This window comes from Falco peregrinus, chromosome 1, assembly GCF_023634155.1.
Source record: "Falco peregrinus isolate bFalPer1 chromosome 1, bFalPer1.pri, whole genome shotgun sequence".
NCBI lineage: Eukaryota > Metazoa > Chordata > Aves > Falconiformes > Falconidae > Falco > Falco peregrinus.
Genome location: NC_073721.1, coordinates 27,320,499 through 27,344,301, shown reverse-complemented (window position 1 = coordinate 27,344,301; position 23,803 = coordinate 27,320,499). Strand labels below are relative to the sequence as shown.

General features: G+C 38.9%; 1 protein-coding gene and 1 long non-coding RNA gene across 7 annotated transcripts in view; both read left to right on the top strand.

The window, feature by feature from the left end:
• The window catches only part of BLNK (B cell linker), a 100,369-nt gene extending 80,108 nt beyond the window's left edge, over positions 1-20,261 (top strand). For 5 of the 6 annotated variants that reach the window (XM_027788834.2, XM_027788833.2, XM_027788837.2 and 2 more), the window contains 16 exons: positions 478-559; positions 1,338-1,418; positions 2,874-2,899; positions 3,446-3,477; positions 3,797-3,892; positions 4,680-4,722; positions 7,119-7,146; positions 7,430-7,499; positions 8,077-8,107; positions 9,127-9,169; positions 9,945-10,026; positions 10,478-10,509; positions 14,239-14,318; positions 16,947-17,030; positions 18,031-18,186; positions 19,511-20,261. In XM_027788834.2, the coding sequence (XP_027644635.2) occupies positions 478-559; positions 1,338-1,418; positions 2,874-2,899; positions 3,446-3,477; positions 3,797-3,892; positions 4,680-4,722; positions 7,119-7,146; positions 7,430-7,499; positions 8,077-8,107; positions 9,127-9,169; positions 9,945-10,026; positions 10,478-10,509; positions 14,239-14,318; positions 16,947-17,030; positions 18,031-18,186; positions 19,511-19,630 (1,086 nt within the window). In that variant the 3' untranslated portion in view covers positions 19,631-20,261. The remainder of the gene's footprint in view (positions 1-477; positions 560-1,337; positions 1,419-2,873; positions 2,900-3,445; positions 3,478-3,796; positions 3,893-4,679; positions 4,723-7,118; positions 7,147-7,429; positions 7,500-8,076; positions 8,108-9,126; positions 9,170-9,944; positions 10,027-10,477; positions 10,510-14,238; positions 14,319-16,946; positions 17,031-18,030; positions 18,187-19,510) is intronic. The other variant, XM_005238998.4, reaches the window with a different exon arrangement.
• A 197-nt stretch (positions 20,262-20,458) lies between these two features.
• Positions 20,459-21,607, top strand: LOC129785029 (uncharacterized). Its single transcript, XR_008748444.1, has 2 exons — positions 20,459-20,750; positions 20,865-21,607. It is a non-coding gene; the product is annotated as an uncharacterized LOC129785029 (long non-coding RNA).
• Positions 21,608-23,803: the final 2,196 nt, after the last annotated feature.

Genomic DNA, 23,803 nt, shown 5'->3' with positions numbered 1-23,803 from the left:
TACAAGTTTTGACGGTTTAAATGACTGATGACCCCACATCAATTAGTAGACTACACAGCAATGCCATGGTTTGGTCTCAGCTTCTATAGTACAAATAATTTTGTACATTTTTGTGACATTGTCACAAACAGTGACCTGTGAGTACCATGCTGACAAGTATCAAGGAGGCTCTTCAGATCACAGAATAGTTTCTGCTCATCCAGAACCAGCTGCAGGCAATGGGAAGAGAGGAACCTTAAAAGGGTACCCCAGGACCAAAAGGAAGGGAGGGCTTTTATCCACCAGTCTCATACTGGAGTAATTTGGTAGAGGGTTGTCAGTCTTGGGGAATCCCATCTGCACAGGATGATAAATGTCTGCAACAGCAGTCACTGCGAAATGGTAACTATTGTAAACTGCTGCCAGGGCTTCAGTCCCAACAGTTTGTTGATATGATGGAGGTTTAACTGGTAGATTTTTGTTGTGCATTTCTCATAGGATAATTACATTGTGCCAGTGGACAATGACGACGATAACTATATTGAACCCACAGAAAGCAGCATGTCACTACCTAAAAAACGTGAGTTTTAGTCATTTAAGCTAATAATTATTGCCTTGTTAGGAACAACAGTGGAAAAAAATGGAACAAATTAATGCCTGTTTCTAGGGCTCAGAGTGGAGGTGCAGCTAATAAAGAGAATGCAGCCTGCAAAAAGGCAGTTGGCTCTTCTGATTCATGACAAGGCCAAGGAAAATTATTTTTAACTTTATTGGAATTCACGTTTTAATTCCTGCCTCTCTCACTCAGCTGTTTCAAAGTCCAGCCCCTGTACAACCAGGAAGGTTTTCATGGTATGTGATCTCCTTCCTCATCCAAGGGAGCCACAGCATTAAAATTCCGTTTGCTGAAGTGCCTCAGGAAAAGAACAAGCATTTTTAGATTTTCAGTAGATAAAGACCGACTTTGAATCATTATTTTTTTTTACCTTGCTATTTGAAGTATATTTAGCTGGAGAGTTAAACTACTACAGTCCAAAGGTGAAAAGTAAACAGAGAAGAGCATGTAGTTCTGCTCTCTGACATTACTGACAATACCAAACCTATTCAGCAAGGCATGAACGCTGAATAATGTTTCCCTTTTAAAATGAGAGCCACTTTCTGCCTCAGCTGATTTGCTGAAGGTCACACAAAAGGCTATCACTTGGACCTACTTAATATTTATTCTTATTGTATGAGTGCTACATTGTTAACGTTCTTAATATGTGTGTGATGTGTGTGTATATATATAAATATAACTGCGTATATAAACACAAGTATGTGCACAAGTATATATGTATATGAATAAAGTATTTTTTTAGCTCCTGTGAGCAGATTTATGAAGACAGCAAAGTCAGCCCCCCCTACTTCCTCAAAGCTGCCTCTTACTTCTGATATGCAAGGTATGTGGAGTTTGTATCACTTTTAAAATAAAAATAACATAAGACTGAGGAATATTGAATTACATTTGATGTATTCACAGCACAAACCGTAAGACATACATCAGTAAAACAAAAATATTTTCCCCTTCAGGTTTTTCCATGTTATAGCAGTTGTTTTGCCTAGCTTGAATAGTAAATCTGCTGGTAAGCATAAATAAAACTAGAACAAGTCATTTGCCCCAAAATAATTTATTTTTTTGCTCTTTGCTCTAGCAGGGTAATGCAAATGGATCAATACAACAAAAACAAGTATAGGACTCAGTATGTTAGTAATCCCATTTCACTATAGGAATTAAAACTCAGTACTTTAAAATCACATCAAGATTAAATCTTAAAGGAATTCTGTAGAGGCTGATGTTTTGCATGTCCTGTGATAACACTGTTTTATTTGTTATTTATTTAAGTTCTGTAAAGCACAATTTATTTGGAAAAAGAAACAAAAGCAGAAGAAAATAAGAGCAATCATATTTGCTTTTATAAGTGCAGATATACTTGCTTAATCTTCCTTAGCTGTGCTAACTTCAAGTTGTTTTGTATGCTCATAATCTCATTAATTGCTTGGAATGTAACCTTTACAGACTGATCACACGGTTCTTTAAAAGTGTCTGCAATTTCGTTAGCAATGTGTTTAGCTTTCAAGTCGTAAACTACAAAAGTTTTCTTCTGAATGACTTAAGATTTTGTGAGTTACTTTTCAGACATTTTAAAATGCCCTTTTCAGTCTTAGCCTTTCTGTAAATCAGTGTCGAGCAACAACCATCTCCTGACAGATGTTACTAAAAAAATAAAACATCTCCCCCTGGTGGGAGCTGGGATGCTTTTCAGCCACAAAAAGCAATGGAGCCTGCTACGAAATTTGTTGAAAGATGATTCAGTTTTCAATTAAGAAAGTGGACATAGATACAAGGATGCTGGTGGCTTTGGCTTTTAATATCTGTGAATTAAAATACACCTGTGCACCAGAGCTCCGAGATGGACACTGGCCACGCAAATGAGCCAGCTTATATTTATGATTTACCCGGCCTCTTCCTCCCTGAGTCAAGGAAAGGCTAAATGCTGCCACAAGTGTGAAAACACAGGGTTGCACAATACAAGCATTCATCTTGCTCTGGGGGCATGGGAGAAAAAGGAAAAACAAAACAACAAAACAAAAAAAAGGTTGTGGAGTTGGGGAAGGTTCATTAATACAGTGATTGTTCATCAGACTTCTTGAGTCTTCCTGGTGTTCACACTAGAGGACATGGAGTGTAGCTGCCCCAAGGTTTTGGAGGCAGAATCAAGCTCAGAGCAGATTCTCCCAAGTTATTTTCCAGAGACAGAAGTACAGTTGATACAAATTCTGATCAGTTTTTCTGGTAACACACATTACACTTTTGCTAACCAAAGAATGCATTTTTTTCCTTCCCTGTCCTACAGAAGTCTATGAGGTTCCCGAAGAAGAGGTAAGGCCTTTCTACAGTTTGAATCGCATTGCCCTTGGGCAGGACACAAATGTGATTGTAAAAATAGATGGTCAGCCTTTCAAAGGGGGAAAAAGGGGAACAAATCTCTCTCTGCACTTAAAACTTTCTGACGCTTCCTTCACAGAAAGACTGGCAAACCAAAAGGTCTGCAGAACACAGTAAATTGAAAGGAGGTGAAGTTTCCCAGTCCTGTGTGATAGTGGTCGGGTCTGGGAAGCAGCAGCCTAAGGGAATACTTTCCAGAAGCAGAACTGCAGCAAAGGAGCAATGACAGTTCTGACAGTAATTTTCTTCCCACTTGCTGGTACTGACATGACATATGGCCAAAGTGTGCTCAGGGCTTCGTGGATTTACTGGGGTTTACATCTTGCCTCTCCCACCCTAGTGCAGATTACCAGCCAGAGTTCTAGTAGAAATCTATACTACAACTCAAAAATAAGATATTGCTAACATAAATAGGATCATACAAATGTATTTTATGAAATTAAAAAGTGACCAAATAATTCAGTGCATTTTCTCTCACAGGAAAAACCATCACCACCACCACCGGTAACCAGGTAACCACTGCTACAAATGTTTGTGCATTATTTAAAACTTGTTAGAAAAAATATTTTCTCATCTAGATACTTATGTTTGATAATTCTGTCTAGAAGATATACATATAGTAATTCACTCTCTTCAGAGTATCTACACAAAGATTGTCATCCATTTCTATGTTAATTTCAATAACTCAATCATAGCACATATCAAAAAGAAATACCTCTAAAAGGTACTTTTTAGAATTTTGAGGGGGTAGGGGAGGAGAAAGAGAGGTTGCCTTTGTATTCACTGTTGTTAAATACAATTTTCCTTTCTTCGTTCATGTTTTATTACTAGGTTCACTAAGCCACTTCTGTCTGTGCCTGTTCAGAATACAGAGCAATCCCACATTCACAGCATGACCAGAGAGTCACCTAAGCTGGATACTTCCAGGTAAGTCAACAGCAGCTTATATCAACAGGAAACATTAGCAGAGACAAAATTTTCTCCTCTCTATTGTGTAGCCATCAGACAGTAAGCAATTTCCAGGACACACAAATAGCCAGGGATATTGGGACAAGGTAAGACTTCAAAGTTCTCATTTCCTTGCAAACTTCTGTATTCAAGCCAGTTTGCCAAATGGATGCTATTTTCTTCAACATCCCTTTCGGGATCCGGTGCAGACATAAAACATCTTTGCAAGCCCGTTTAAACTCCTTTTACCCATCTCTGCACCCTTGCAAATGAGATGTTTCTGCAGGGGGTGGGGCACAGGATTGCTTGTAAAGAAACTGAACGCAGTAAATCCATGCTTTATATTCCAAGTCTGTGGAGGAAGAGAGGCAAAGGAAGCTTCAGTATGCAGCCTATTTCACTCCTGTTTCCCCAGAAGTGCTGGAAGCTGCTTCGTAACCATTGTCTTATCTCTAGGGCATGGCATTACAAAATAGGCCATATGATCCTATTTTGTCACAGCAGGTGACATCCACAACACTGTGTGTATTATGGTGTTTGGTGAGGTCCTGTGCGCAGCTGCAGGGGACCTGAGGTCCAGGACAGAAGTTCTTCTGGAGTAGTTCCACCCTAAGGGCACAGCATCACCACAACCACTGCAGCAGTGCATAGCTGCAATTAAATCAATTTCCTGCAGACCTCCTCCTATCTCGATCTTGAAATGCATATCTGAACCAAGAAATTAAGTAAATCCTACTCATCCTAACTTATTGTGTATATTTTCCAGAAATATTTTGCCTCTTCCCAGAAATCGTCTTCATCCAAAAGCAGTGAGTAATTAATGTGCCACTGTTGAAAAAAAAAATGTCTTTAACTTAGGCTGTTCTGTGTTTTATGCATATAAATAGATGGATGCTTTTTATTCTCTGGATTAAATAGCAGAAACAGATGACTCTGAATGTCAGATTGATCTAATATTGTAATTGTGGCTATTAATCTTTTGGACAAAAGAGCACTGGACACCTGTATTGATCCAAGAAAAACTTAAAATGTTTTAAGAGATATATATGTCAGTCCACAAAAATAATTTCTTGGACTGAAAAATGCAGCTGAACTCCAGGACCTAACTTTCAGTAGCAATGGGCAATTTTGCCCAATCTGAAGCACTATCCTTGAGCCTCATTCCTCTCTGATGATGAATGATTAATACTTTCTGAAAATGGAATCCTTCTAAATTGTCAGACTGGGTAGTCTGAGTAACCAGTATCACCAGAAAATGCAGTCCATGAAGGAGTAATTACAAGCTTCGAGTTTCTAAGGTTGTGTTTAAGTCATACCTCTTCCTCTACTCTTGTCCCCAGTCTGTCCCTTCCACTGTGCTGGAACAAAGGTTTTCTGAAGCAAACTACTTGAAAACTTGTCTAACTGCAGCAAATGGGAAAAAGCAAATGCAGGAAAGGTTATTTTCGAGCCAGATTGGTTCCCTAAATTCTTCTGCACCACGGCTCTACTAACAGTTGTGCCAGCACAAAAGAGAGTGTGCATGAGGAGCAGACTACCAAGAAACAGGGTGATGGTAACTGCATCAACATCTGTGCCAAAAGCTATGTGCACCAAACTCTGTCCCAGCCCAATGCTCTGAGTTGTCCTTAAGAAATAATCAGCCTACCAATAACTACATAGAGAAATTAGATACTTAAAATTAGGAATTTGGGGTCCTACCATAGCATTAGATGTTACACTAACATAATGCAGGTGGTATAAGAACATCTTATAGTCTTACTTTCAATCCTTAACTTTCTAGATAGACTCAGTATTTTGGGCAGGGTGGAGAGTTTGCACACTTCTACATACAACAGCAGCAGCATTTTAGTTTCCCTTTCACCTCATCATAATGTTCTTGCAATTTAGATCTGTATACTGTAAGATGCTGAACAATTCCTGAGTGGTGCTAACTCCACTTTATGAAATGGTTTGATTTCTCAGCTTTTCTTACCAATGTAAGATCAGAAAAAAATCCTTCTGAAGGGGGAATGTCGGACGGAAATTTCAGTCTCTGATCAGCACTAAAAAGAATCTTCCGACTTCAGAACAGGCTCAAGTGCCATACTGCAGCTGAAACCTCTCTATTAATTCATTCTTAGAGCTTACCTCTGAGATGGATATTTTTCTAGCTTTGCAGAGAATCAAGAGAGACTATCGTTTTGCTGTGGCCACACACCGAGTTAGTTGTATCACCAAAGATGGAGTTCCCGAACACACACTCATCTGTACAATGGGTGTATTCAGCTCCTGTGTACTTGCACTTGCCCAGTTTGGCACAAGAGTCCGCCTAGGAAAGAATTACCCAGTGTAGTCCAAATTTTTGGATCTCTGCTTGTTGTCTAAGTGGCTAGCGTTTACAGTTTTAAACAAAAAAATGGTAATGAGCATGTTTGTCCAGTCCTGTGCTGTGCCTTTCCATCCCTGACAATGCACACTGACAAAGCAAAACAATAACTGAAACATCTGTTAACTGCTCCCATTCAATCCATTCCCAACACGAGCACTAAACACAACTGTAACCCTTGTTCCTCTCAAAGGCTGACTGGGAGAAAAATTCTCCACATCTCACTACCTCAACTGTTGGATGATGGATTTCACCTCTCCAACCAGAGAATGGATGCATTTGTGACCAACATTAGTGAAAAGCCATTAATCTGGTGGATGAAGATGGACAAATTAATAACTGGTGCCTCTTTGAAAGGTACTTACCATATGGAGTCTGATTCCCTAAAAGACACGAAGTGGGAGTCAAAAGAAAGCATTTCCAAAAGAAGCCAGGAAATTAGTTGGATTGCTTCAATTCTAGCGTGGTGAAAAGACAGTCTGCTCAGTATCCTCCTTTCAGTGGAAGATGTGTTCTTTAGTATATTCAAATCTGCTGCAAAATTTCTGCTTTCCAGCTCAGAAATGAAACATGAACCAAAAAGTCTCACTGCAAAAATCAGGGCCAATTTTCTCAGTCCTACAAGCCATCTCAAAATTAAACTGATGTTTGCTAGAATTTTTCAAGCACCATCATAAAAGCTGATGAAAAATATTCTGGCTATTATATGCATTCTCTACAAATATTTCCTTAAACATTACTACAGATTAACAAGACCAGATTATTTATGCACTTACCAGCTAATAATAATTAATTTTTTAATTGCTTCTTATAAAACCTAACATTTTTCCATTACAGGACCATGAAGTAAACAATAATGATGAAAGTAAGTATTCTTTACTGAAAACATGGCAATATGAGAGGGATTTGCTGGTGACCTTAATATAGCATATAGTGGAATGCGTCAGTATAAATTTTATTTGTAACAGTCAGCAATAAGCAAGAAATGTTACTGAACTGTTTTCTAGTAATCAGAGTGAAAATGTGTTAAGACAAAAATTAAACCAATGGGTATTTTTTATTACATTAACACTTAAATGGCAGTGAGAAAAATCCACTGTTCAGATAGAGTTAATACTGCACACTAAATGCATCATTTGCATTTCTAGATCATAGCTCCAACACACAAGAATCCAGATTTCCTGCTGGAGTAGTTCCATCTCCATTACCAAGGGGCCTGTGAGTAAAAAAAAAAAAAGTACTACTTTGATGGGGATGGGGTTAATAGGTAGGTTTATTAGGAGCTAACTCCTGTCCTTGCCTGTGTGGAAGTAATTTTTATTGCTGTTCCTGAAAGATATCCTGACTAGGTAAAGGCAAGCTGCTATTTCTTTACTTCTGGAGGAATACTGTTTGTTTGCCAGTGGCATGGCCCTGCACTTTCTGCCACTGATGGCAGATGCTGGCCAGCTTGCTTAATTTAGTCACATACCGCAGCAATAGCGTGTGCATGCCTATAAATCCAGAAGGTTGTAGTTTTCATTAAAACTCTTCTGCCACACCCAAGCTGTCGTCATAAGTACCAATACAGAGTGTAGCCTCCTTGCAAATTGAGTACCTTTCCTGAGTACCCACATTACACCTGATACCCTTATTCCTCCCCACTCAGCTGCTACAGCTATCGAATAAGGAGATGCATCCCATCTTGGCCAGAAGTATCTTGGGAATCAATGAAACCTGATGCTTAGTTGCTAAATGAATTCACGTGTCTGCTAAGTAATGATGCTCTTTTTTTCTTTTTTCCTCCAATCTGCAGAAAGAAAACTTCTAATGCAGTAAATTCACCAGTAAGTTGACTTGTAATTGCATAATCAAATGCTAATTTTACAGGTGACTTTTAATTTACTGTAAAAATTTTATCGTGGCTTTTGGTATAACATAAATACATAAAAAGAATAGAGAAGAGTTATAAAGAAAGGAAATACTTGGGTGCTGTTATGTGAACTAAGCAGCAGTGAGAAAGCTCAAGTAGAACAATATGTTGGTTAAAGGGATGTCTGGATTCAGTACTCCAGGATGTAACAATAAACACAGTAATTAATAAAATGAGAAATAAATGGGAACACAGGCCATTCAGAAGTATTCCCTGAAAAACAGGGCTGCATACATGGATTTAGTCTAAGAGAGACAGCTCAAGAAAAATGAGGGATTTTACCAGAATTTGTCAGAGGTCTTTCAGTAAGTATTTAATCATTAGAAAAATATCTCAACCTCTTGTGGGAGAAAGTGAGAGAACTGGCTGAAATTTTCAAAGACATTAATTTGAAAAATGTTTCAAAACTGACAGTTTATTAGCATTTTTTCAAAATGAAAAAAAAACCTGGAAGGTTGGGTGAGTTTTTACTGTGAGCTAAACTGACAGTTTAACTTTCAGTAACAAGAAATGTGTTCAGGCATTTGTGAGCATAGTTTGACAAAGATGAAAATGTTAAAATTTTGATTTGCAAGTATTTGGAATGGACTCTTCAGTTTTGGACTTGAGATAACAACAAACCATTTGTTACACCATAAACTTACTGATGGGAGTGAAGAAAAAAAAAAAAGCACACATCTTTAGATTTTACTTTTATCCATCTATTTATACACACACACTGGGATTCTTTCCAAATCTACTTTGCAAAATCCCGAGCTTCAAGGTCATACAACTAGAGGCCCTTTACAGGATGGCCATGTCCCTACCTTATAATCCCTCCCAGATGCTGTCAATTGTAAATGTAAACTAGTTCACAAAAAGTAAATGATGATAAACTTTTTCTGTACAAGTGACATGCCATTGAGTATCTGGTTTCCTTCTGTTCTATTGCAGAAGCCATGTTTACCTTCCAGAGAGGCCTTGTCTGCAAATGAAGGTAAATTATCTCCACTGCTGTTAAAAAGCTGACATTCTTTTACTTTATTTTCTTTTTATTAAAACCACAAAACAAACAACACCACATTCAAATTATACTAGGTTTTTGAGGGAGTTTGGTTTTAGCAGTTTCAAACTGGATCTGGCCAGCCTTAGTTGCGCTGAGTATCATTGTTCTCTAAAAGCAGTCACAGTAAAACTATTGAGGTTACTGGCAGGGTAACGTACGACATAATGGACCAGCAATGTGCCATATAGTCCTCAAAGTGGAGAAGGGGGAAGGGAGGAAAAGCACGAATGTAACATTCTGAACTCCACCAGAATCAGCTGATGCGGAGCCAACTCCTAGCAAGAGCCAGTCCCTTGCACAGGCAGAAAATGCGTCTGGGCTCCGTGCAAGGCGGCAGCTCCTCCAGGCAAAAGCGCAGCAGGAGCTGCTGTCTGACAGAGGGTCAGACGCAGCCAGCCAGCCGCACTCCTCCAGCTGAGCTCGTGTAGGCAGCCTGCCCCACTGTCCTCCCCCGTGTCACACAGCTCGCCTCTCAGAAGGCAGGTTTCCCACTGAGCTCCTGAAGGCAGTGACAGCGCAGCTATCTGCCTAGAAATTTGGTGGTGTGCCACTAGCTAACAAAGCAGCAGGGTGGCAAGTTGCCATGTAAGGGAAAAACCCCAAAAGTTCTAATAATTAAAGAAACCCTCCCTCAATGACTGGGACTATCTTATCTGGGACAGTATATTTCTGAAGAAGTCTTGACTCTACAATTTGTTTTCCCAAGCTACAGAAAAACCGACAGCAGCAGAACGACGACGAGGTTCCAGCCAAGAGCTTCCACTTCCACCCCTTCCAAGTATCCAAAAGTAAAATCCTTTTTCATCATCTTTTGAATATTTCAGTGCAGCAGCTTCTACAGCTCGGTCTGAACACAGCTGTGAGAAGTTCAAAGGGAAGCACTGTTTTCTCTGTAACCTTCTGTTGCTTTTTGAAAGTCACTTTTCTTGAAGCCTCACAGTAGCAAAAAATAAAACAAGGCAAATGTATCCAAATACTAGAGTCACCACCAAAAAGCATGGGAGGATATAATCTGTAATTAAGTGGTGGAGATTTAAACCATATGTTTAAATTCCTAGTTGTCAGTATTAGTGGGATATGATTTATTTTTTTTTTAATACCTGTATCTGGCCCTTATTTCTGAATGAACAGTTAGGTGAGATGGAACACATTCTATCACTGCATGCTTCAAATACACAGTATTTTCAGAACTGAGTAGATCTCCTCAAACCTTTCATAATCTTTTGATATTTATTTCAGGTCTTTGCTCCAGAAGTCCTCAATTCTGCCAAGTAAGTACAATTCAGATTTTTGAATTAAAATGTGATTAACGTCTAATTTCAAATCAATCTTCGAATTAAGATTATTTCAAGATGCCATGCATATTCATTAGTTCAGAATGAACATTTGTCTCTGTAGTGCATTACAAAGAGGAGATCAAGTGTCCAGGAGCTTAGCTCAGCTAGTAAAAGCAAGGGAGTATGTCAGGGTTATTGTATAAATCAATGGAAATTGGGTGCTTCATTCCCATTTGTGACTACTGGAAATTTCTACCAAAGGTAGTTTGGGTCAGTTCCCATCATAATAAAGTCTCCATCAATCTTCCTTGCTACAGAAGAACCCTAAATATGACATTTCTGGGCTGTTCCAGGCTTCTATTGCCTAGAAGCCAGACAGATTATTATTGCATCCAGCATCTCTACTGGGGGGGGGGAGGGGGGGGGGGGGGGGGGGGGAAGGTATTCTTATAATGGCAAACACTAAAGCTCTCCTTGAAGTAATACTTTCAAAGAGGATCTTTGTTTCAGTTCACAGTTAAAAACAAATCCGGTAATATGTATATGAACTCTCTTCACGCAGAAGGGTAAATTAGTCTAACGTTCTTCTAGTTTCATTAGCAGATAATTGTCTGACCTTCCTACAAGCCTTTTTCTGCACATATTTTAGTCAGAACGTTATCTTTCACACTGTAAATGGATCATGACAACTGCACAGAAATCTGTATGTGGTGTAGCTTAAATTTATAAGCTGTTATTAGTACTTCTCTCTCTTTCCTGGAAATGTTTGCTTGATGTGTGCTGCAATTATATCTCCTATACCATGGAACTATAATAATGGTTCATTATTCATGCAATAGACTGATGCTTTCAAGTTTGTCTGCTACTGTCGCACAACTGATGTGCTTCAACTTGTAGCATGAATTCTTACTAATCTCTAAAGTGTAACTATTCTTCACTGTCATCTGGTGCTAAATGATGCTCTGATTAGTAAACTTCCTTTAACACACTCTTTTTCTGTGCCAGGTCCAGTAACTACTTAATCACAGATGCAATTGGTCCCAATTACTAATGTACCTTCAGCATAACCTGCCATCTCTTCCTTGTCACCACACAAGCTTAGTGCTAATTTTCATCTTCTTCACAAAAAGTACTAATTTCCCCTGTGTCGCAGTATCAAATGCTCTACTGAACTCGAGTAAGTACAGCACCATATTCCCCCTTTACGGAACTCTACTATTTTGAGAAAGAGCTATAACATTTTATCTACTTGGGTAAATTTGAGATTTTTTTGCTTGCTAGTTGTACCTTTACCTCCAAACCTTAATGTTCTTTCCTTCACATTCTCTCCTAGGGCCTTGTGTTCTGTGGAGTCAGGCAAAAAGGCCTGTAGTTGCTGAGGTCACTTTTTCCACTTTATAGCAATTCTGTTTGGAATTCTTTAATCATACGGTACCACCATCACTTGACATTTATTTAAAGTAATTGTTACCAGCCCTGTAATTTCATGTGTCAGTTTTTAAATTTCTGGAAAGATTATCTGGGCCCACCAGTTCAACTGTACTAAACTATTTGAGCTTTGCTTCCCATTTGGCTGCAGAAATTTCTATTTCTGTACCAGAATTACCACTGGTTTAATACCTAGATTATCTTTAAAATCAGTAAAATTCTTACTGCAGACAGCCCCATTTCTCTTTCCTTTTACACAACTAAGGAACCTCTTCTTACTTACTTTAATTTCCTTTTGCAGAGTCTAATTCAGCCTGACTTCTGGCAATTCTTACTTTATCACAGAATCACACAGAGTGGTCAGGGTTGGAAGGGACCTCTGGAGATAATCTAGTCAAACCTCATGCTAAAGCAGGTTCACCCACAGCAGGCTGCACACAGTCACGTCCAGGCGGGTTGTCAGTGTCTCCACAGAAGGAGACGCCACAGCCTCTCTGGGCAGCCTGTCCCAGGGCTCGGTCACCCTCAGAGAACTTTTTCCTCATAGTCAGATGGAACTTAAGTGTGTTTCAGTTTGGCCCATTGCCCCTTGTCCTGTCGCTGGGCTCCACTGAAAAGAGTCTGGCCCCATCCTCTTGACACTTTAAGATATTTGTATACAGTGATAAGATCCCCTCTCAGTCTTCTCCAGGCTAAACAGGCATTCTGTCAGCCTTTCGTCATAAGGGGGATGCTCCAGTCCCCTCATCATCTTTACAGTCCTCTGCTGGACCCTCTCCAGTGGTTCCCTGTCTCTCTTGGACTGGGAGCCCAGAACTGGACCCAGGACTCCAGATGTGGCCTCCCCAGGGCGGAGTAGAGTGGGAGGATCACCTCCCTTGACCTGCTGGCCATGCTTCTAAGGCACCCCAGGGTCCCACTGGCCACCAGGGCACACTGCTGGCTTGCAGGCAACTGGCTGCCCACCAGGACTCCCAGGTCCTTCTCTGCAGAGCTGCCTTCCAGCAGTCAGCCCCCAGCCTGTATGGTGCATGGGGCAATTCCTTCCTAGGTGCAGGACCCTACACCTGCCTTTGTTATTCACACAACTCACTTTTCAGCTGTAGCTTTTCCAGCTGGTCAGTCAAAATTGACAGAAAAAACAATATTCTTAATATTGAATAGCCGCCTTTATGTGATTATGCATTCATTGAGAGCTGGAACTGTTCCTTACAATGTCTGCCCTGTACATGGAATGCAGCTTCCAGACAGCTGCATCTTTACTATGAAAGAAGTTCTAAATCTACTTCATGCAGGCGTCTTTAAGCTTTCCAATCCAATTGAATTTTTTAATTCTGAGTCACTGTATGACCTCCTCTATAACATTCTTATCACTTTCTGAAACCAAAATCTAAATCAGAATTGTATCAGTGAAGATTTCATAAAGCAGTCTGCAAAGTATTCTGTCCAGGAATAGGTGAGTGCTAACAATCCTAGTACCATTTTTTTCCCCCCAGTAAATAACACAAACAGGAAATGAAACCTCCCATGATAACAGAATAAGTAACGCTTAACTTTGTACAATCATATTCTCTAGTACAATGACATTGATCTGTACCCAGCTCTGATCACAAGTACCTATAGCAGACACCTATGCTATCTTTGTCCAAGACTGTTTTAACCGGAAAACAATTATACTTATTTCCCATATTTCTGTCATATCATTACTATGCAACACTACTCAACCATCTCCCTTCTAATTTCTTAAACACTTCAACATCTGTGTTTCAGCCCTAATAGCTATTTTCTACTATGCTTTCATATTACAATATGTAATTTCATAGTACTTTAGCTTCATAATCTTTCCTAGTAGTTCTTCTCTATTTAGCTGCCTAGACTTCTTGAAAAAATATCTCTGAGCTACACTCATTTTCCTGACTCCCTCACCTATATGACTACTGCTTACACTGGACTGAGTGCTTTCTGCATTGTATTCTTGCATTTTCTTTATCTGTTGCTACAATGTTGCTACATTGATTCACTTAGGTGTGTGTGTGCTTGCATTTTAAGGTCCAGCTCAGGTTGTTAACCAAGTTGTTAACCCAGCTGTTCCTCTTAACAAGCAAGGCTCCTCTTTTGAGCAGGCAAGTGTCCCAGGCACTTAAATAGGGCCCATCCATTTACAGTAGGTACCTTTCCTGAGTGATACTAAAGGTCAAGCATTTCCAGGTCTTCCAAAGTCCTTGTAACAAATCAATTTCTCACAGCATAACATACATACTTTGGAAACTTATACATGTTCTTTCTCTTTTCTAGAAGTACCAGAAGCTGCAAACCGTTCCCTGGGTACTTCCCCTCACAGCAGCGTTTCATCTACTTCAAGTATGGCAGACCAGGTATAACATTAGCTAAACTACATTACAGAAATCTTCCTGTCCTTTACTTCAAAGTAGTATTTCCCCGCCTACCCCCTTTCTAAATAAAAATCATACTCCTTTTGTAGAAGGCATCCATGTCACATTTTGCAATGAAGATTTTCTGTAGCAGAAATAATCTGAATGTTAGTATTCATACAAAAAATGCTTAGAACATATAGCATAGGAGAGGTTTAACAAGTTGTACACGAACATGTAAATAGTATTATACCAAACCTTGGCACTTTACCAGTCACTTTAAACAAAACCCAAAGAAACTTCTTAGTTTCAGGTCTTCCTGACTCCCCAGTTCATACTACTTCAACATTATTTGAAACAAGGAAATCTGTGGTGATGTATTTTAGTCATTAATATAGATGGCTATAAAGGGGTTTTAATTGCCTACTTTTTTCTAACTTACAACTGTACATACTGTGTTCTGAAAAAAAAATAATGTGCACCAAGCAGATAAAATGAAGCCATCTGCAGTTATTAGCATTAGCCTGCACTGAAGCGATTTGCTAAGAAATCCCAGAAATCTGTAGGAGGAAACAGGGATGCTCTGGTGACTGGCCCAATGGAGCAGGATGCAGAGGGTAGAATCACTTTTATGAATATTGCCCTATTTATTGCAACTTGGGGTGTGAGCAAAGTTTTAAGAACTGAGCAGAAAAGTCACTGCTGCCCTAGGAGGGTGCTGTCATGCATCCCCCTACGTGTTTTAGTCTCTCCCCAGTCCTACTGTAAACAGATCTCATTAAGTTAATGCTGTCAGTTTTATAACAGATTTTTTTTTCTGTTTCATTGCCACGTTAAGTTTTGAATAATCTAAGCAAATGCAAAGTTATCTTCATTTCAGTGTTATTCCCCTTACTCTCACTTTGGATGAAGGGAGAATACAAAATGGAGGAAGCCATTCTTATTAGCCTAGCCATCACTAAAAAGGTAAAAATAGTTCCGTTGAATGCAAAACAAAAGCTCTGTTATGCAGAGCCAATTAATATTTAAATGTTCTAAAGTCTGACATGACAAAGATAATATAACCGTAAAGAACATAAAGGACTTGAAATTAATTTTATCATTAAGCTTATTACTATAAAGTTGGAGCAAAACTGTTCAAATGACCAGGAAGGTCAATACCAAGAAGTATTAGGAAATATTCTCAGGACTATTTCTATAGCCTCTCCACTCACTTGAGTTAGCTTTTGCATCGACCTCCTCAGCAAGAGCTCACTTTATATGATCGCTGGTTTTATAACCTGTGAGTTAATCTTCTAGTCTGATAATGCATAGGTCTCATGTTGCTTCTAATCCCTCATCCTGTCCTTCCCTTAAGTATGATTTCTTTTAATACTTCTCTAAAATCCCCCATCCCTCTCTCCTAAACTCCACTCCTGCCCCCAAATGTACACTGAATCCTGCATCATCTCACTAGCCAGTTTTCTACCACTTCTTCTCTTATTCAAATTATAATCTTGTACCACTCACACCCAACTGCCATCACCCCCTCGTATCTTTTTGTCTTTGCGCTTCCTTTGCTATGAGAGCTTTCACCTTCTAAAACAGAATCCACCTATCTTTAGGGTGCCAAACTTTCTACCTAGTATCTTCGGGTCTGCGCCTACACCCCCATCTGTCAAGTCCTTTGTCCCATGTCTTCCACTGGAAAAACGGGTTAAGTTCATTTGCTGTACAGAACACTGCCAAGCATTTAACAGAATGGAGAGAAGAGGGATGATCTTGGTGAGGTGTTCACAGGGGATAACATACAGGAACGAGGCACCCAGGAGATATGTTACAAAATACAAGCTGCTCCTGTATTCTGTCACATATGTAATCCTTCTCCACAGTAAATACGGTTTTATGCGTGAGCACTAGTTCAAAGGTAAGGATATATTCAGACTTGGTCCAGCATAGAAATGGAACTGAATCCCTATTTCATGTCTCAGGTGAAAGCACTGGGGGCTGAACTGCTGTATTAATAAAGACATTAATTATTCCTCTTTTTTATAGGAGTCCATCCATTTGTTCTTATTTAATAACAAAATTAAACAAAATTAAAAAAAAGAGCAAAAGATGCGGTCATCCCACCTCCATGCTATCCAGATGGAGGCAATCATGATTGTGTTCACAAAATAGCATGAAGTATATGGGAAACTTCATTCCCAAAGCTTAGACGCTCTACCAAATCTGGATGTTTCATTGCCTACCCCACAGCTGAGTAGCATTTCAATTGTTTGTGGTAAATTTATTCATCATTTCCTGGATACCCTCTTTAAATTCTACTAGAATAGCTTCCTGCTTTAAAAATACTGAACAATCCTCCAGTCGAACCTGACTACTTTCCTCAGGGTTATCTTTCTCTCTTCTGTCATATATCACACATCTGTTACCACTGTTTCAACACAGTAGTTTTCCTTTGTCCTACCTCTATCCAACAAAAACAGTGACAACATGGCCAAGAATTTTCTAAATTCTGTCTTTTCTAAAGTTTTCTGCGTTTGAGTTCTTCACAGCTGTCATCATTTAGTAACAACTTCACTGCAGGCCATATTCTTTATTATTATTGTTATTTTTTTAATAGATGAAACACTGTTTCTCTCTTTTTAGGATGCTGGTGTTCATAGTAAAGCATGGTATGCTGCTACCTGTGACAGGAAAACAGCAGAAGATGCATTGTACAGATCAAACAAGGTAGGTCACTTTTAAAGAATGTCTATTTTATGAAAAAAAACAAAACCTTCAAATAAAAAAAAAATCATGATACAACCAGAAATACTGTAAGAACATCACTTGTATTCTGAATGGCTTGGAATACCGTGCCATGCAAATACTGTCAAACATGAAGTTATTGCAGTGAAACTACTTCACTATGGTTTCCATCCCAAGACAAAAAGTTGCATTAGTGTAACTCGGACTGGGGGACTGCAGGGGAAGCTATTACGAGACTACAAGGCTGAGGAAGGTCTGCTGGCTCACGTGCATCCATTAAAATGCAAGGCAAAGCCCTGTGATTTTTACATTATCTCTAACACTGTCTAATGCTCATGTAAAAACATACTATTTGGAAAGGCTAATGCGGCTATGCATTTTGAAACAGCAACACTATGTGTTTAGGTATTTGGAGAACTTGAGTTCTCTCAGCTATTCCGTGTAGAAAAGCTAGTGCCACAGAAGGCAACAGTAACATGTAGAGTTGCATCCTTGCATCAGGTACATTTCCACTCTTGCCTAACTCCACAAAGCAGGATAAAGGGGCAGAACGCTGGGGTTATCACCAGTGTAGGCCACTGCTAGCTATTGAGCACTGGCCTGCAGTGAGAAGCTGTAGGTGCTTGTCTTTTTATCAAGAGTGCTTTTTACAGCTCTGGAGAAACAGTACCTCCAGCTCTCACTGTTTTCTTGCTACCTATTGCCACTGACAGTAATTTCATTTCCTTATAACTTGTGGACTCCTAAGACTGCTGTCACTGTGTGTGTATTTCTTCTTTCTCTGGTTGAGAGAGAACATGAAGCAGCAAAGGTAACCCTTAACTGACACCTTTTGTAAGTTACTATCAGACAGCAGGAATACATACTGCTTCTTATCCCCTGCTGCATAGTTTTTCTAATGGGAGAAAAGGGTTTAATGCTAATATAGATTAAAATATTATGCTAAAAAAGCTGAATACACTTACTACTTTTCTGTCCCTAGGATGGATCTTTTCTAATAAGAAAGAGTTCTGGACAGGATTCACGGCAACCATACACACTAGTTGTGTTTTACAACAGAAGAGTATATAATATTCCTATACGATTTATTGAATCAACCAGACAATATGCACTGGGCAGAGAAAAAAGCGGTGAAGAGGTGAGATGATGTGGGATTTTTTATTTCCTAACAGTTTTCATCAAGGATTAAGATACACTGCAGTATGACCAAAATGATTCTTCATGTATCCAGACAGAAGTATACCCTTATATAATTAATGACTGATCTATCAAACTAGAGAAGCAAATGTAATATCAGCTCCTGTGTACTGTAAGTAATTAAAACCACAGATCAAGTTTAAAACATAACTTTTCAAGACAGTTTTTAAAGTATCAGGAACAGAGCTACAGCTGCTAAATAAATTCTCCAGCTGTTTATAGTCCACTATTCACCTTCTACCCAAGACTCTAGTTAAGTTTCCTGGAATGTAAAGGAAAAGCAGCCATACTCAAAAAACAAAAACAAAAAAACCAAACCCAAACAAACACAACCCCCCCAAAAACCTCTATCAAAAATGAGAATGACTATTTTTAATCCTGTTTTCACATAAAGAAAATGTTAAACTCTAATTCCAGAGTGCAAAAATTGCTGGTTGGCTATTATACCACAGAGATAATTACTCTACCAGCCAAACAAAAACTTGGAACCCAAACACCAATATAAACTGGTTATCACTGCACAGAGTAGGCTTTTCAGGGATGTGAAAGTAAGCTTGCTTTAGACTAATTATCTGCCTCCCAGGCAACAGTTTTGAGGTTATAGAATGAATAATACCCTGGGGCTCATCTGGCTTTCAACAAAGGGTCAAAAAAAAAAAAAAAAAAAAAATTAACTCAAGAGAAAAAGAGAGTCCAAAATCTGTATCTGACCAAAAGGAAAAGCAACAGACCTAGGAGATCTTGGATATTTATTTACAGTGTTGGATATTTAGTGTTGGATAAACACTAAAATTGCATGACTAAAACAGTTCTTATTGGCTGTCTGTACCATATTACTCCTGGAGATCACCCTCCCTCTGAGGTGGCTGAACCACAGATAGAGGCAGCTTCCTAACTGCCACAGTCTGCAGCCTGGTATATATTAAGGTAAACTGAAAACAACGTCAGTTTAATACGCCATTTAAGAACCTCTGTGGTTCAGTTTGTGCAGGTGGCAATCACAAATGGAAAGGAGCATGAGATGAGACAGCAACTGGTCACAGGTATCTTCCATCGTCCTAATTGAATCTGTTTATGACAGATTAGGACTAAAAGCTGGATCAGTGCTCTAACTAAAAGGCAGGGCATCTCACTTGGTGACAGTCATAGCTTTACTCTTTTCAGTGGTGGGAGAAGCAAAGAGAAAAAGATGATGCAGTGATTACTGTCAATATTAGAGCATTAAAGGAAGCCAGTACTAACTCATTTTTGTTTTCTCTATCCAGCGCTTTGACAGTGTTGCTGAAATAGTAGAGAATCATCAGCGCACCTCCCTGGTTCTAATTGACAGCCAAAACAACACAAAAGACTCGACGAAACTGAAACACATTGTAAGAGTTTCTTAATCAAACTGAAGTGCTAAAATGAAGACTTTTTTTAGTTCTTTCAACATCCCAAAACACATGCACCAGGACTGAAAGAAGAAAATCCAAAATGATGGAAAATACTTTAAGAGCACCTACTTAGTAAGAGATACAGTTCATAAAGCTCAAACCCCGTCACTTTTATCAGAAAAGCACTTGTATTCAACACAAGAACCCAAAGCAGATATATTCTAATCTGTGATTTCCATCCGTGACAACACAGGTATTCAAAATCACGTCAAGAACAACTGCATACCAAAGCCTGATCTTTTGACTGCTATTTAAGGACAGATTTCACGTAGGACACTTTCACTTTAAAAATGAGAATGCCCACGGTGATTTACTCTCAATTTGCTGCGTTTACCACGGATTTCAGGAATTTCAGATTTTTTGGTAAAGTGTACAGGCGCAGAAGTTAGATCAAGTTGCTCTAACATACTGCTGTGTACAAGCTGAAAATACAACTGTACATCATGTGATTAGTGGCAGTAAAGCTGTCTGGTTTAGATTAATGGGCATGTGTTGTCCTTTTCCTCAGCTTTACTCAGTCTCATTAATATTTTTGTTTGTATTTTCAAATGTGCAAATAAAATTTAAAATATTGTAAAGTCAATAGTGTATGGAGGCATTGCTGGATCATGTTTCTTAGCATTTTTCCAGCAAGAAAGCATCAATTCACTATCAATGTTTTAATGTATATATTTGTATATGCTCCTTCGAGTTAATGTTGTTACGAAAACTATCACTTTTTACAGTATGTGCTCCTTCGAGTTAATGTTGTTACGAAAACTATCACTTTTTACAGTATGTGCTCCTTCGAGTTAATGTTGTTACGAAAACTATCACTTTTTACAGCTGTCACATATGCATTTGGCTTAAGAACTCTCAAATCTTGTGTCTTCACAATGCCTACTGTTGGTGACCCAAGGACACTGCTTCATTGCTAAACCAACTACCTACTCAATTCTTGCAAAATTACTGTTTACAGACAAACACATTTAAAAAAAAGCTGCTACTTTGTTTTTTCAAGCCTCTTCTATCACAGTGGTTTACTTATTGCAAAGTGATTTCCACAAAGGTTACAGTGGTGAAAATTAAATGGGTAAGTTTTCCACATTGGTTTTATACATTGGATTTATACTTTTATAGGAACAGTCATTAAGTAGTTCTAGAAGTGTTTGATTTTACTGGACCTGAAGATTTATCCATCTTACAGGTATTTTTCAAAACTGACACAGTATATGCACCTGCTCCAGACTAAGCGGTGTTCTCTAGGATTATCTGCAAGGCATTTAAGGCAAGATTGAGCCAAGATAGCATAGAGCTATGCTGTAGCCGATTACTTCAACTAATGCACCCATCTTCTAGAAAGAACCGATTACTAGTATGATGATGTTTCAGTACATGGCTACCTACCTTGCTGCGTGTCAGTTTCTTCCCTCTGCAACACAGGTAATACCCCAGATGTGAAGCACATGAGAGCCAGCAGGTAAGAAACAATGTATGCAGACTTTACACAGGCCTGCCTATAACAGACTGTTCACAGAACTACAAAAATGCTATGCTTGGTATATTCTTCAGTTGGTATTAATTAGTATTATACTAATACTACACTTAGTACTGATGTAATGTTTAGAACATTACAATTGCCAAGCCAAAGCCTCAAAATTAACAGAAGTTATTAGTCTCTGCAAGCTTAATTTACTCCTTCTATACGTGTACTCTGGTATTAGTTTCATGTCACTACATATTTCCAGCAATACTCACAATGGGAAATACTCTGTGAAAAAGCAGCCACTCAGAATTTAGCTTTGCATTCATGTAGAGTCCTGGCCTTATTCACTCATGTGTTGCGCAGTATTTAAACTTGGTTCTTAACAAAACTGTCTCTTGTTAACCTTTACATATTGCTCTTTACAAAAGTGTCTAGGTTCTTCAAACACTGCTTTCTGAGTTAAATGTGTAGTATCGCCATCATTCTAGAATGGGGGAAAAAAAGGCATGAAAAAATGAAACTCAGGTGTACCTACAGACTTCCGTGAGAGACCAAGTATCAGGTTTTTAAGGTCATTAGCAATATTGAGCCCTTCCCACACTCAAAGCACTGCTGCTCCTGCCCCTCAGCTCTAAGTGCTCAGTACTACGTGTAACTTTGTGGCTGATCTACAAATAAGCAAAAATATGCTCTAGATAAACATTCAACTACTTTCACCCTCAAACTCTTCTTTTTTAGCCATTTTCTACATTACGGGGTTTCAACAACAAAATGAGGCAGGGATCTGATAGGCAACACCACCTTCCACAAAATAATCTATTAATCCTGAGATGAGAACATCCTAAGGACAAAGTAAGGCTCCACAGGGTAGGGACCAACCAACCAAAGCCACCCATACCGATCACCTATTTTACTACACTCACGATTTTATACAAAGGAAGAAAGGAAGCAGACTAGTTACTCTGCTTTCTGTACCCACGCTAGATCTTTTATAGCTTGGGCAGACTGTGTTGTAGGTGTATTTTGAAACACAATTTTAGCTGGAGAAGAGAAAGGGTTGCGCAAGTTTCGGGTAGGTACGGGACTGCACCATGTTATTATTCCCTCGAGTTTGTACTGGCTGCTGAATCAATAGCATCAGCAAGAGCTGTGCTAAAAATCCCAACGCTATTGACTCTGGCCAACACAGAATCTAGGAAATGGTAACATGGTGCAATCCCGTACCTGAAACTTTTATCTTACAACCGTTGCAGTGCCAGCAGCTCTCACTACTGCTCTCAAGTGGTTCCACCAGGTAGCAGGTATGCCGTCTGACCTCTGACACATAGCAACACACCCCTCCCCCTGTATTTCTTTGATATTGTTAGCTAATTTCTCTTCTATATAATTGCCATTAACTGAATAGCTAGGAAAAAACCAAAGGAAGACCCAAAATGAGAACTAAAAAATTAGCTTTAAAATGAGGCAATTTTTTTTTGTCAGAGAACTCGGGGCAAAGTATCATATTTACTAATGTACAAAGGAGCAGAAGTGTTGTCTGCCTACCTGATAGAGAAAGGAGGTACAGTAAGTACTGCACGTCATTCCTGACAGTGTTGTTCCATGAAAGGAGTAAGAACTTGCACTCTCAAAAATCCAAGTGTTCAGACATTCAAGTTACAAAACTACATTCTTCCTTCAATCTAAGCCACCAGCAGCAGGCAGAGATTCTTAGGAAGTGGTGTAAAAACAACGTATCGCATGACAACGGTCCTGGAACAAATACTGAACACAAGTTTTTTGTTAGACCATTGGAATTACTGAGGAAAAGAAACCATGACTTTCTGATGAATATACATCTTGCAAATACAATGGGCTAGGTTTTAGGTCTCTTTAAGGTCACTTTATATAAACACAAGAATACTGTACAAACACTTGTTGACCCTGCACTTGCACGTATTTCTGTATGTCCCAAAACACTATAACCAAGTTGAGGGTTTCTTATCTTGCTATATGCACAATGTTACAAGCTACCTTAAAGTGGTTGCAAAGTCAAGCACTCAAAATCAAGACTCTTCAAATCAGGTTACCTGTGCAACCTTAATTTGTCATGTCAGATATATCCATTACAATATAAGCATTAAATATATGGTCACTGACTATTTTTCCAGATGGATTTATATATTTCACTTGGTTCACACAATACTTTAGGGATAAATTGTAGATCTGTAATGAAAGACTGGTTGGTAGGATATTTGTAAGATACCTTCCCATTTACTGAGGATGCTCAGAAACATGCAAACAAACATAGCAGGAGTCAGCCAGTAAAAAGGTAGCCTCACACTGTTAAAGCAGTTGAACATTTTTTTGAAGAACTGTATGTTGTCCCTGCACCTTCAACTGCACCATTCACTGTGATGCTGGTCAGATTGCTTAAGCCAAACTTTCTCCTGATGATCATTAATTGTGATCTTAATTTCATTGAAGTCTCACTTGAGTTTTTTTGAAATATGATCTGCTGAAGTGCCAAACTTAGGATCTCAAACAAAGCATTACGGAAAAGCTCATAAGACAATAATTATATATTCAAAACGGTACTTAAGCAACGCACTCTAAGTAATACGAGGACATAATTATGGGTAGGGAAACAAAATATTAAATCACTGCTCAGGAGGGAAAAA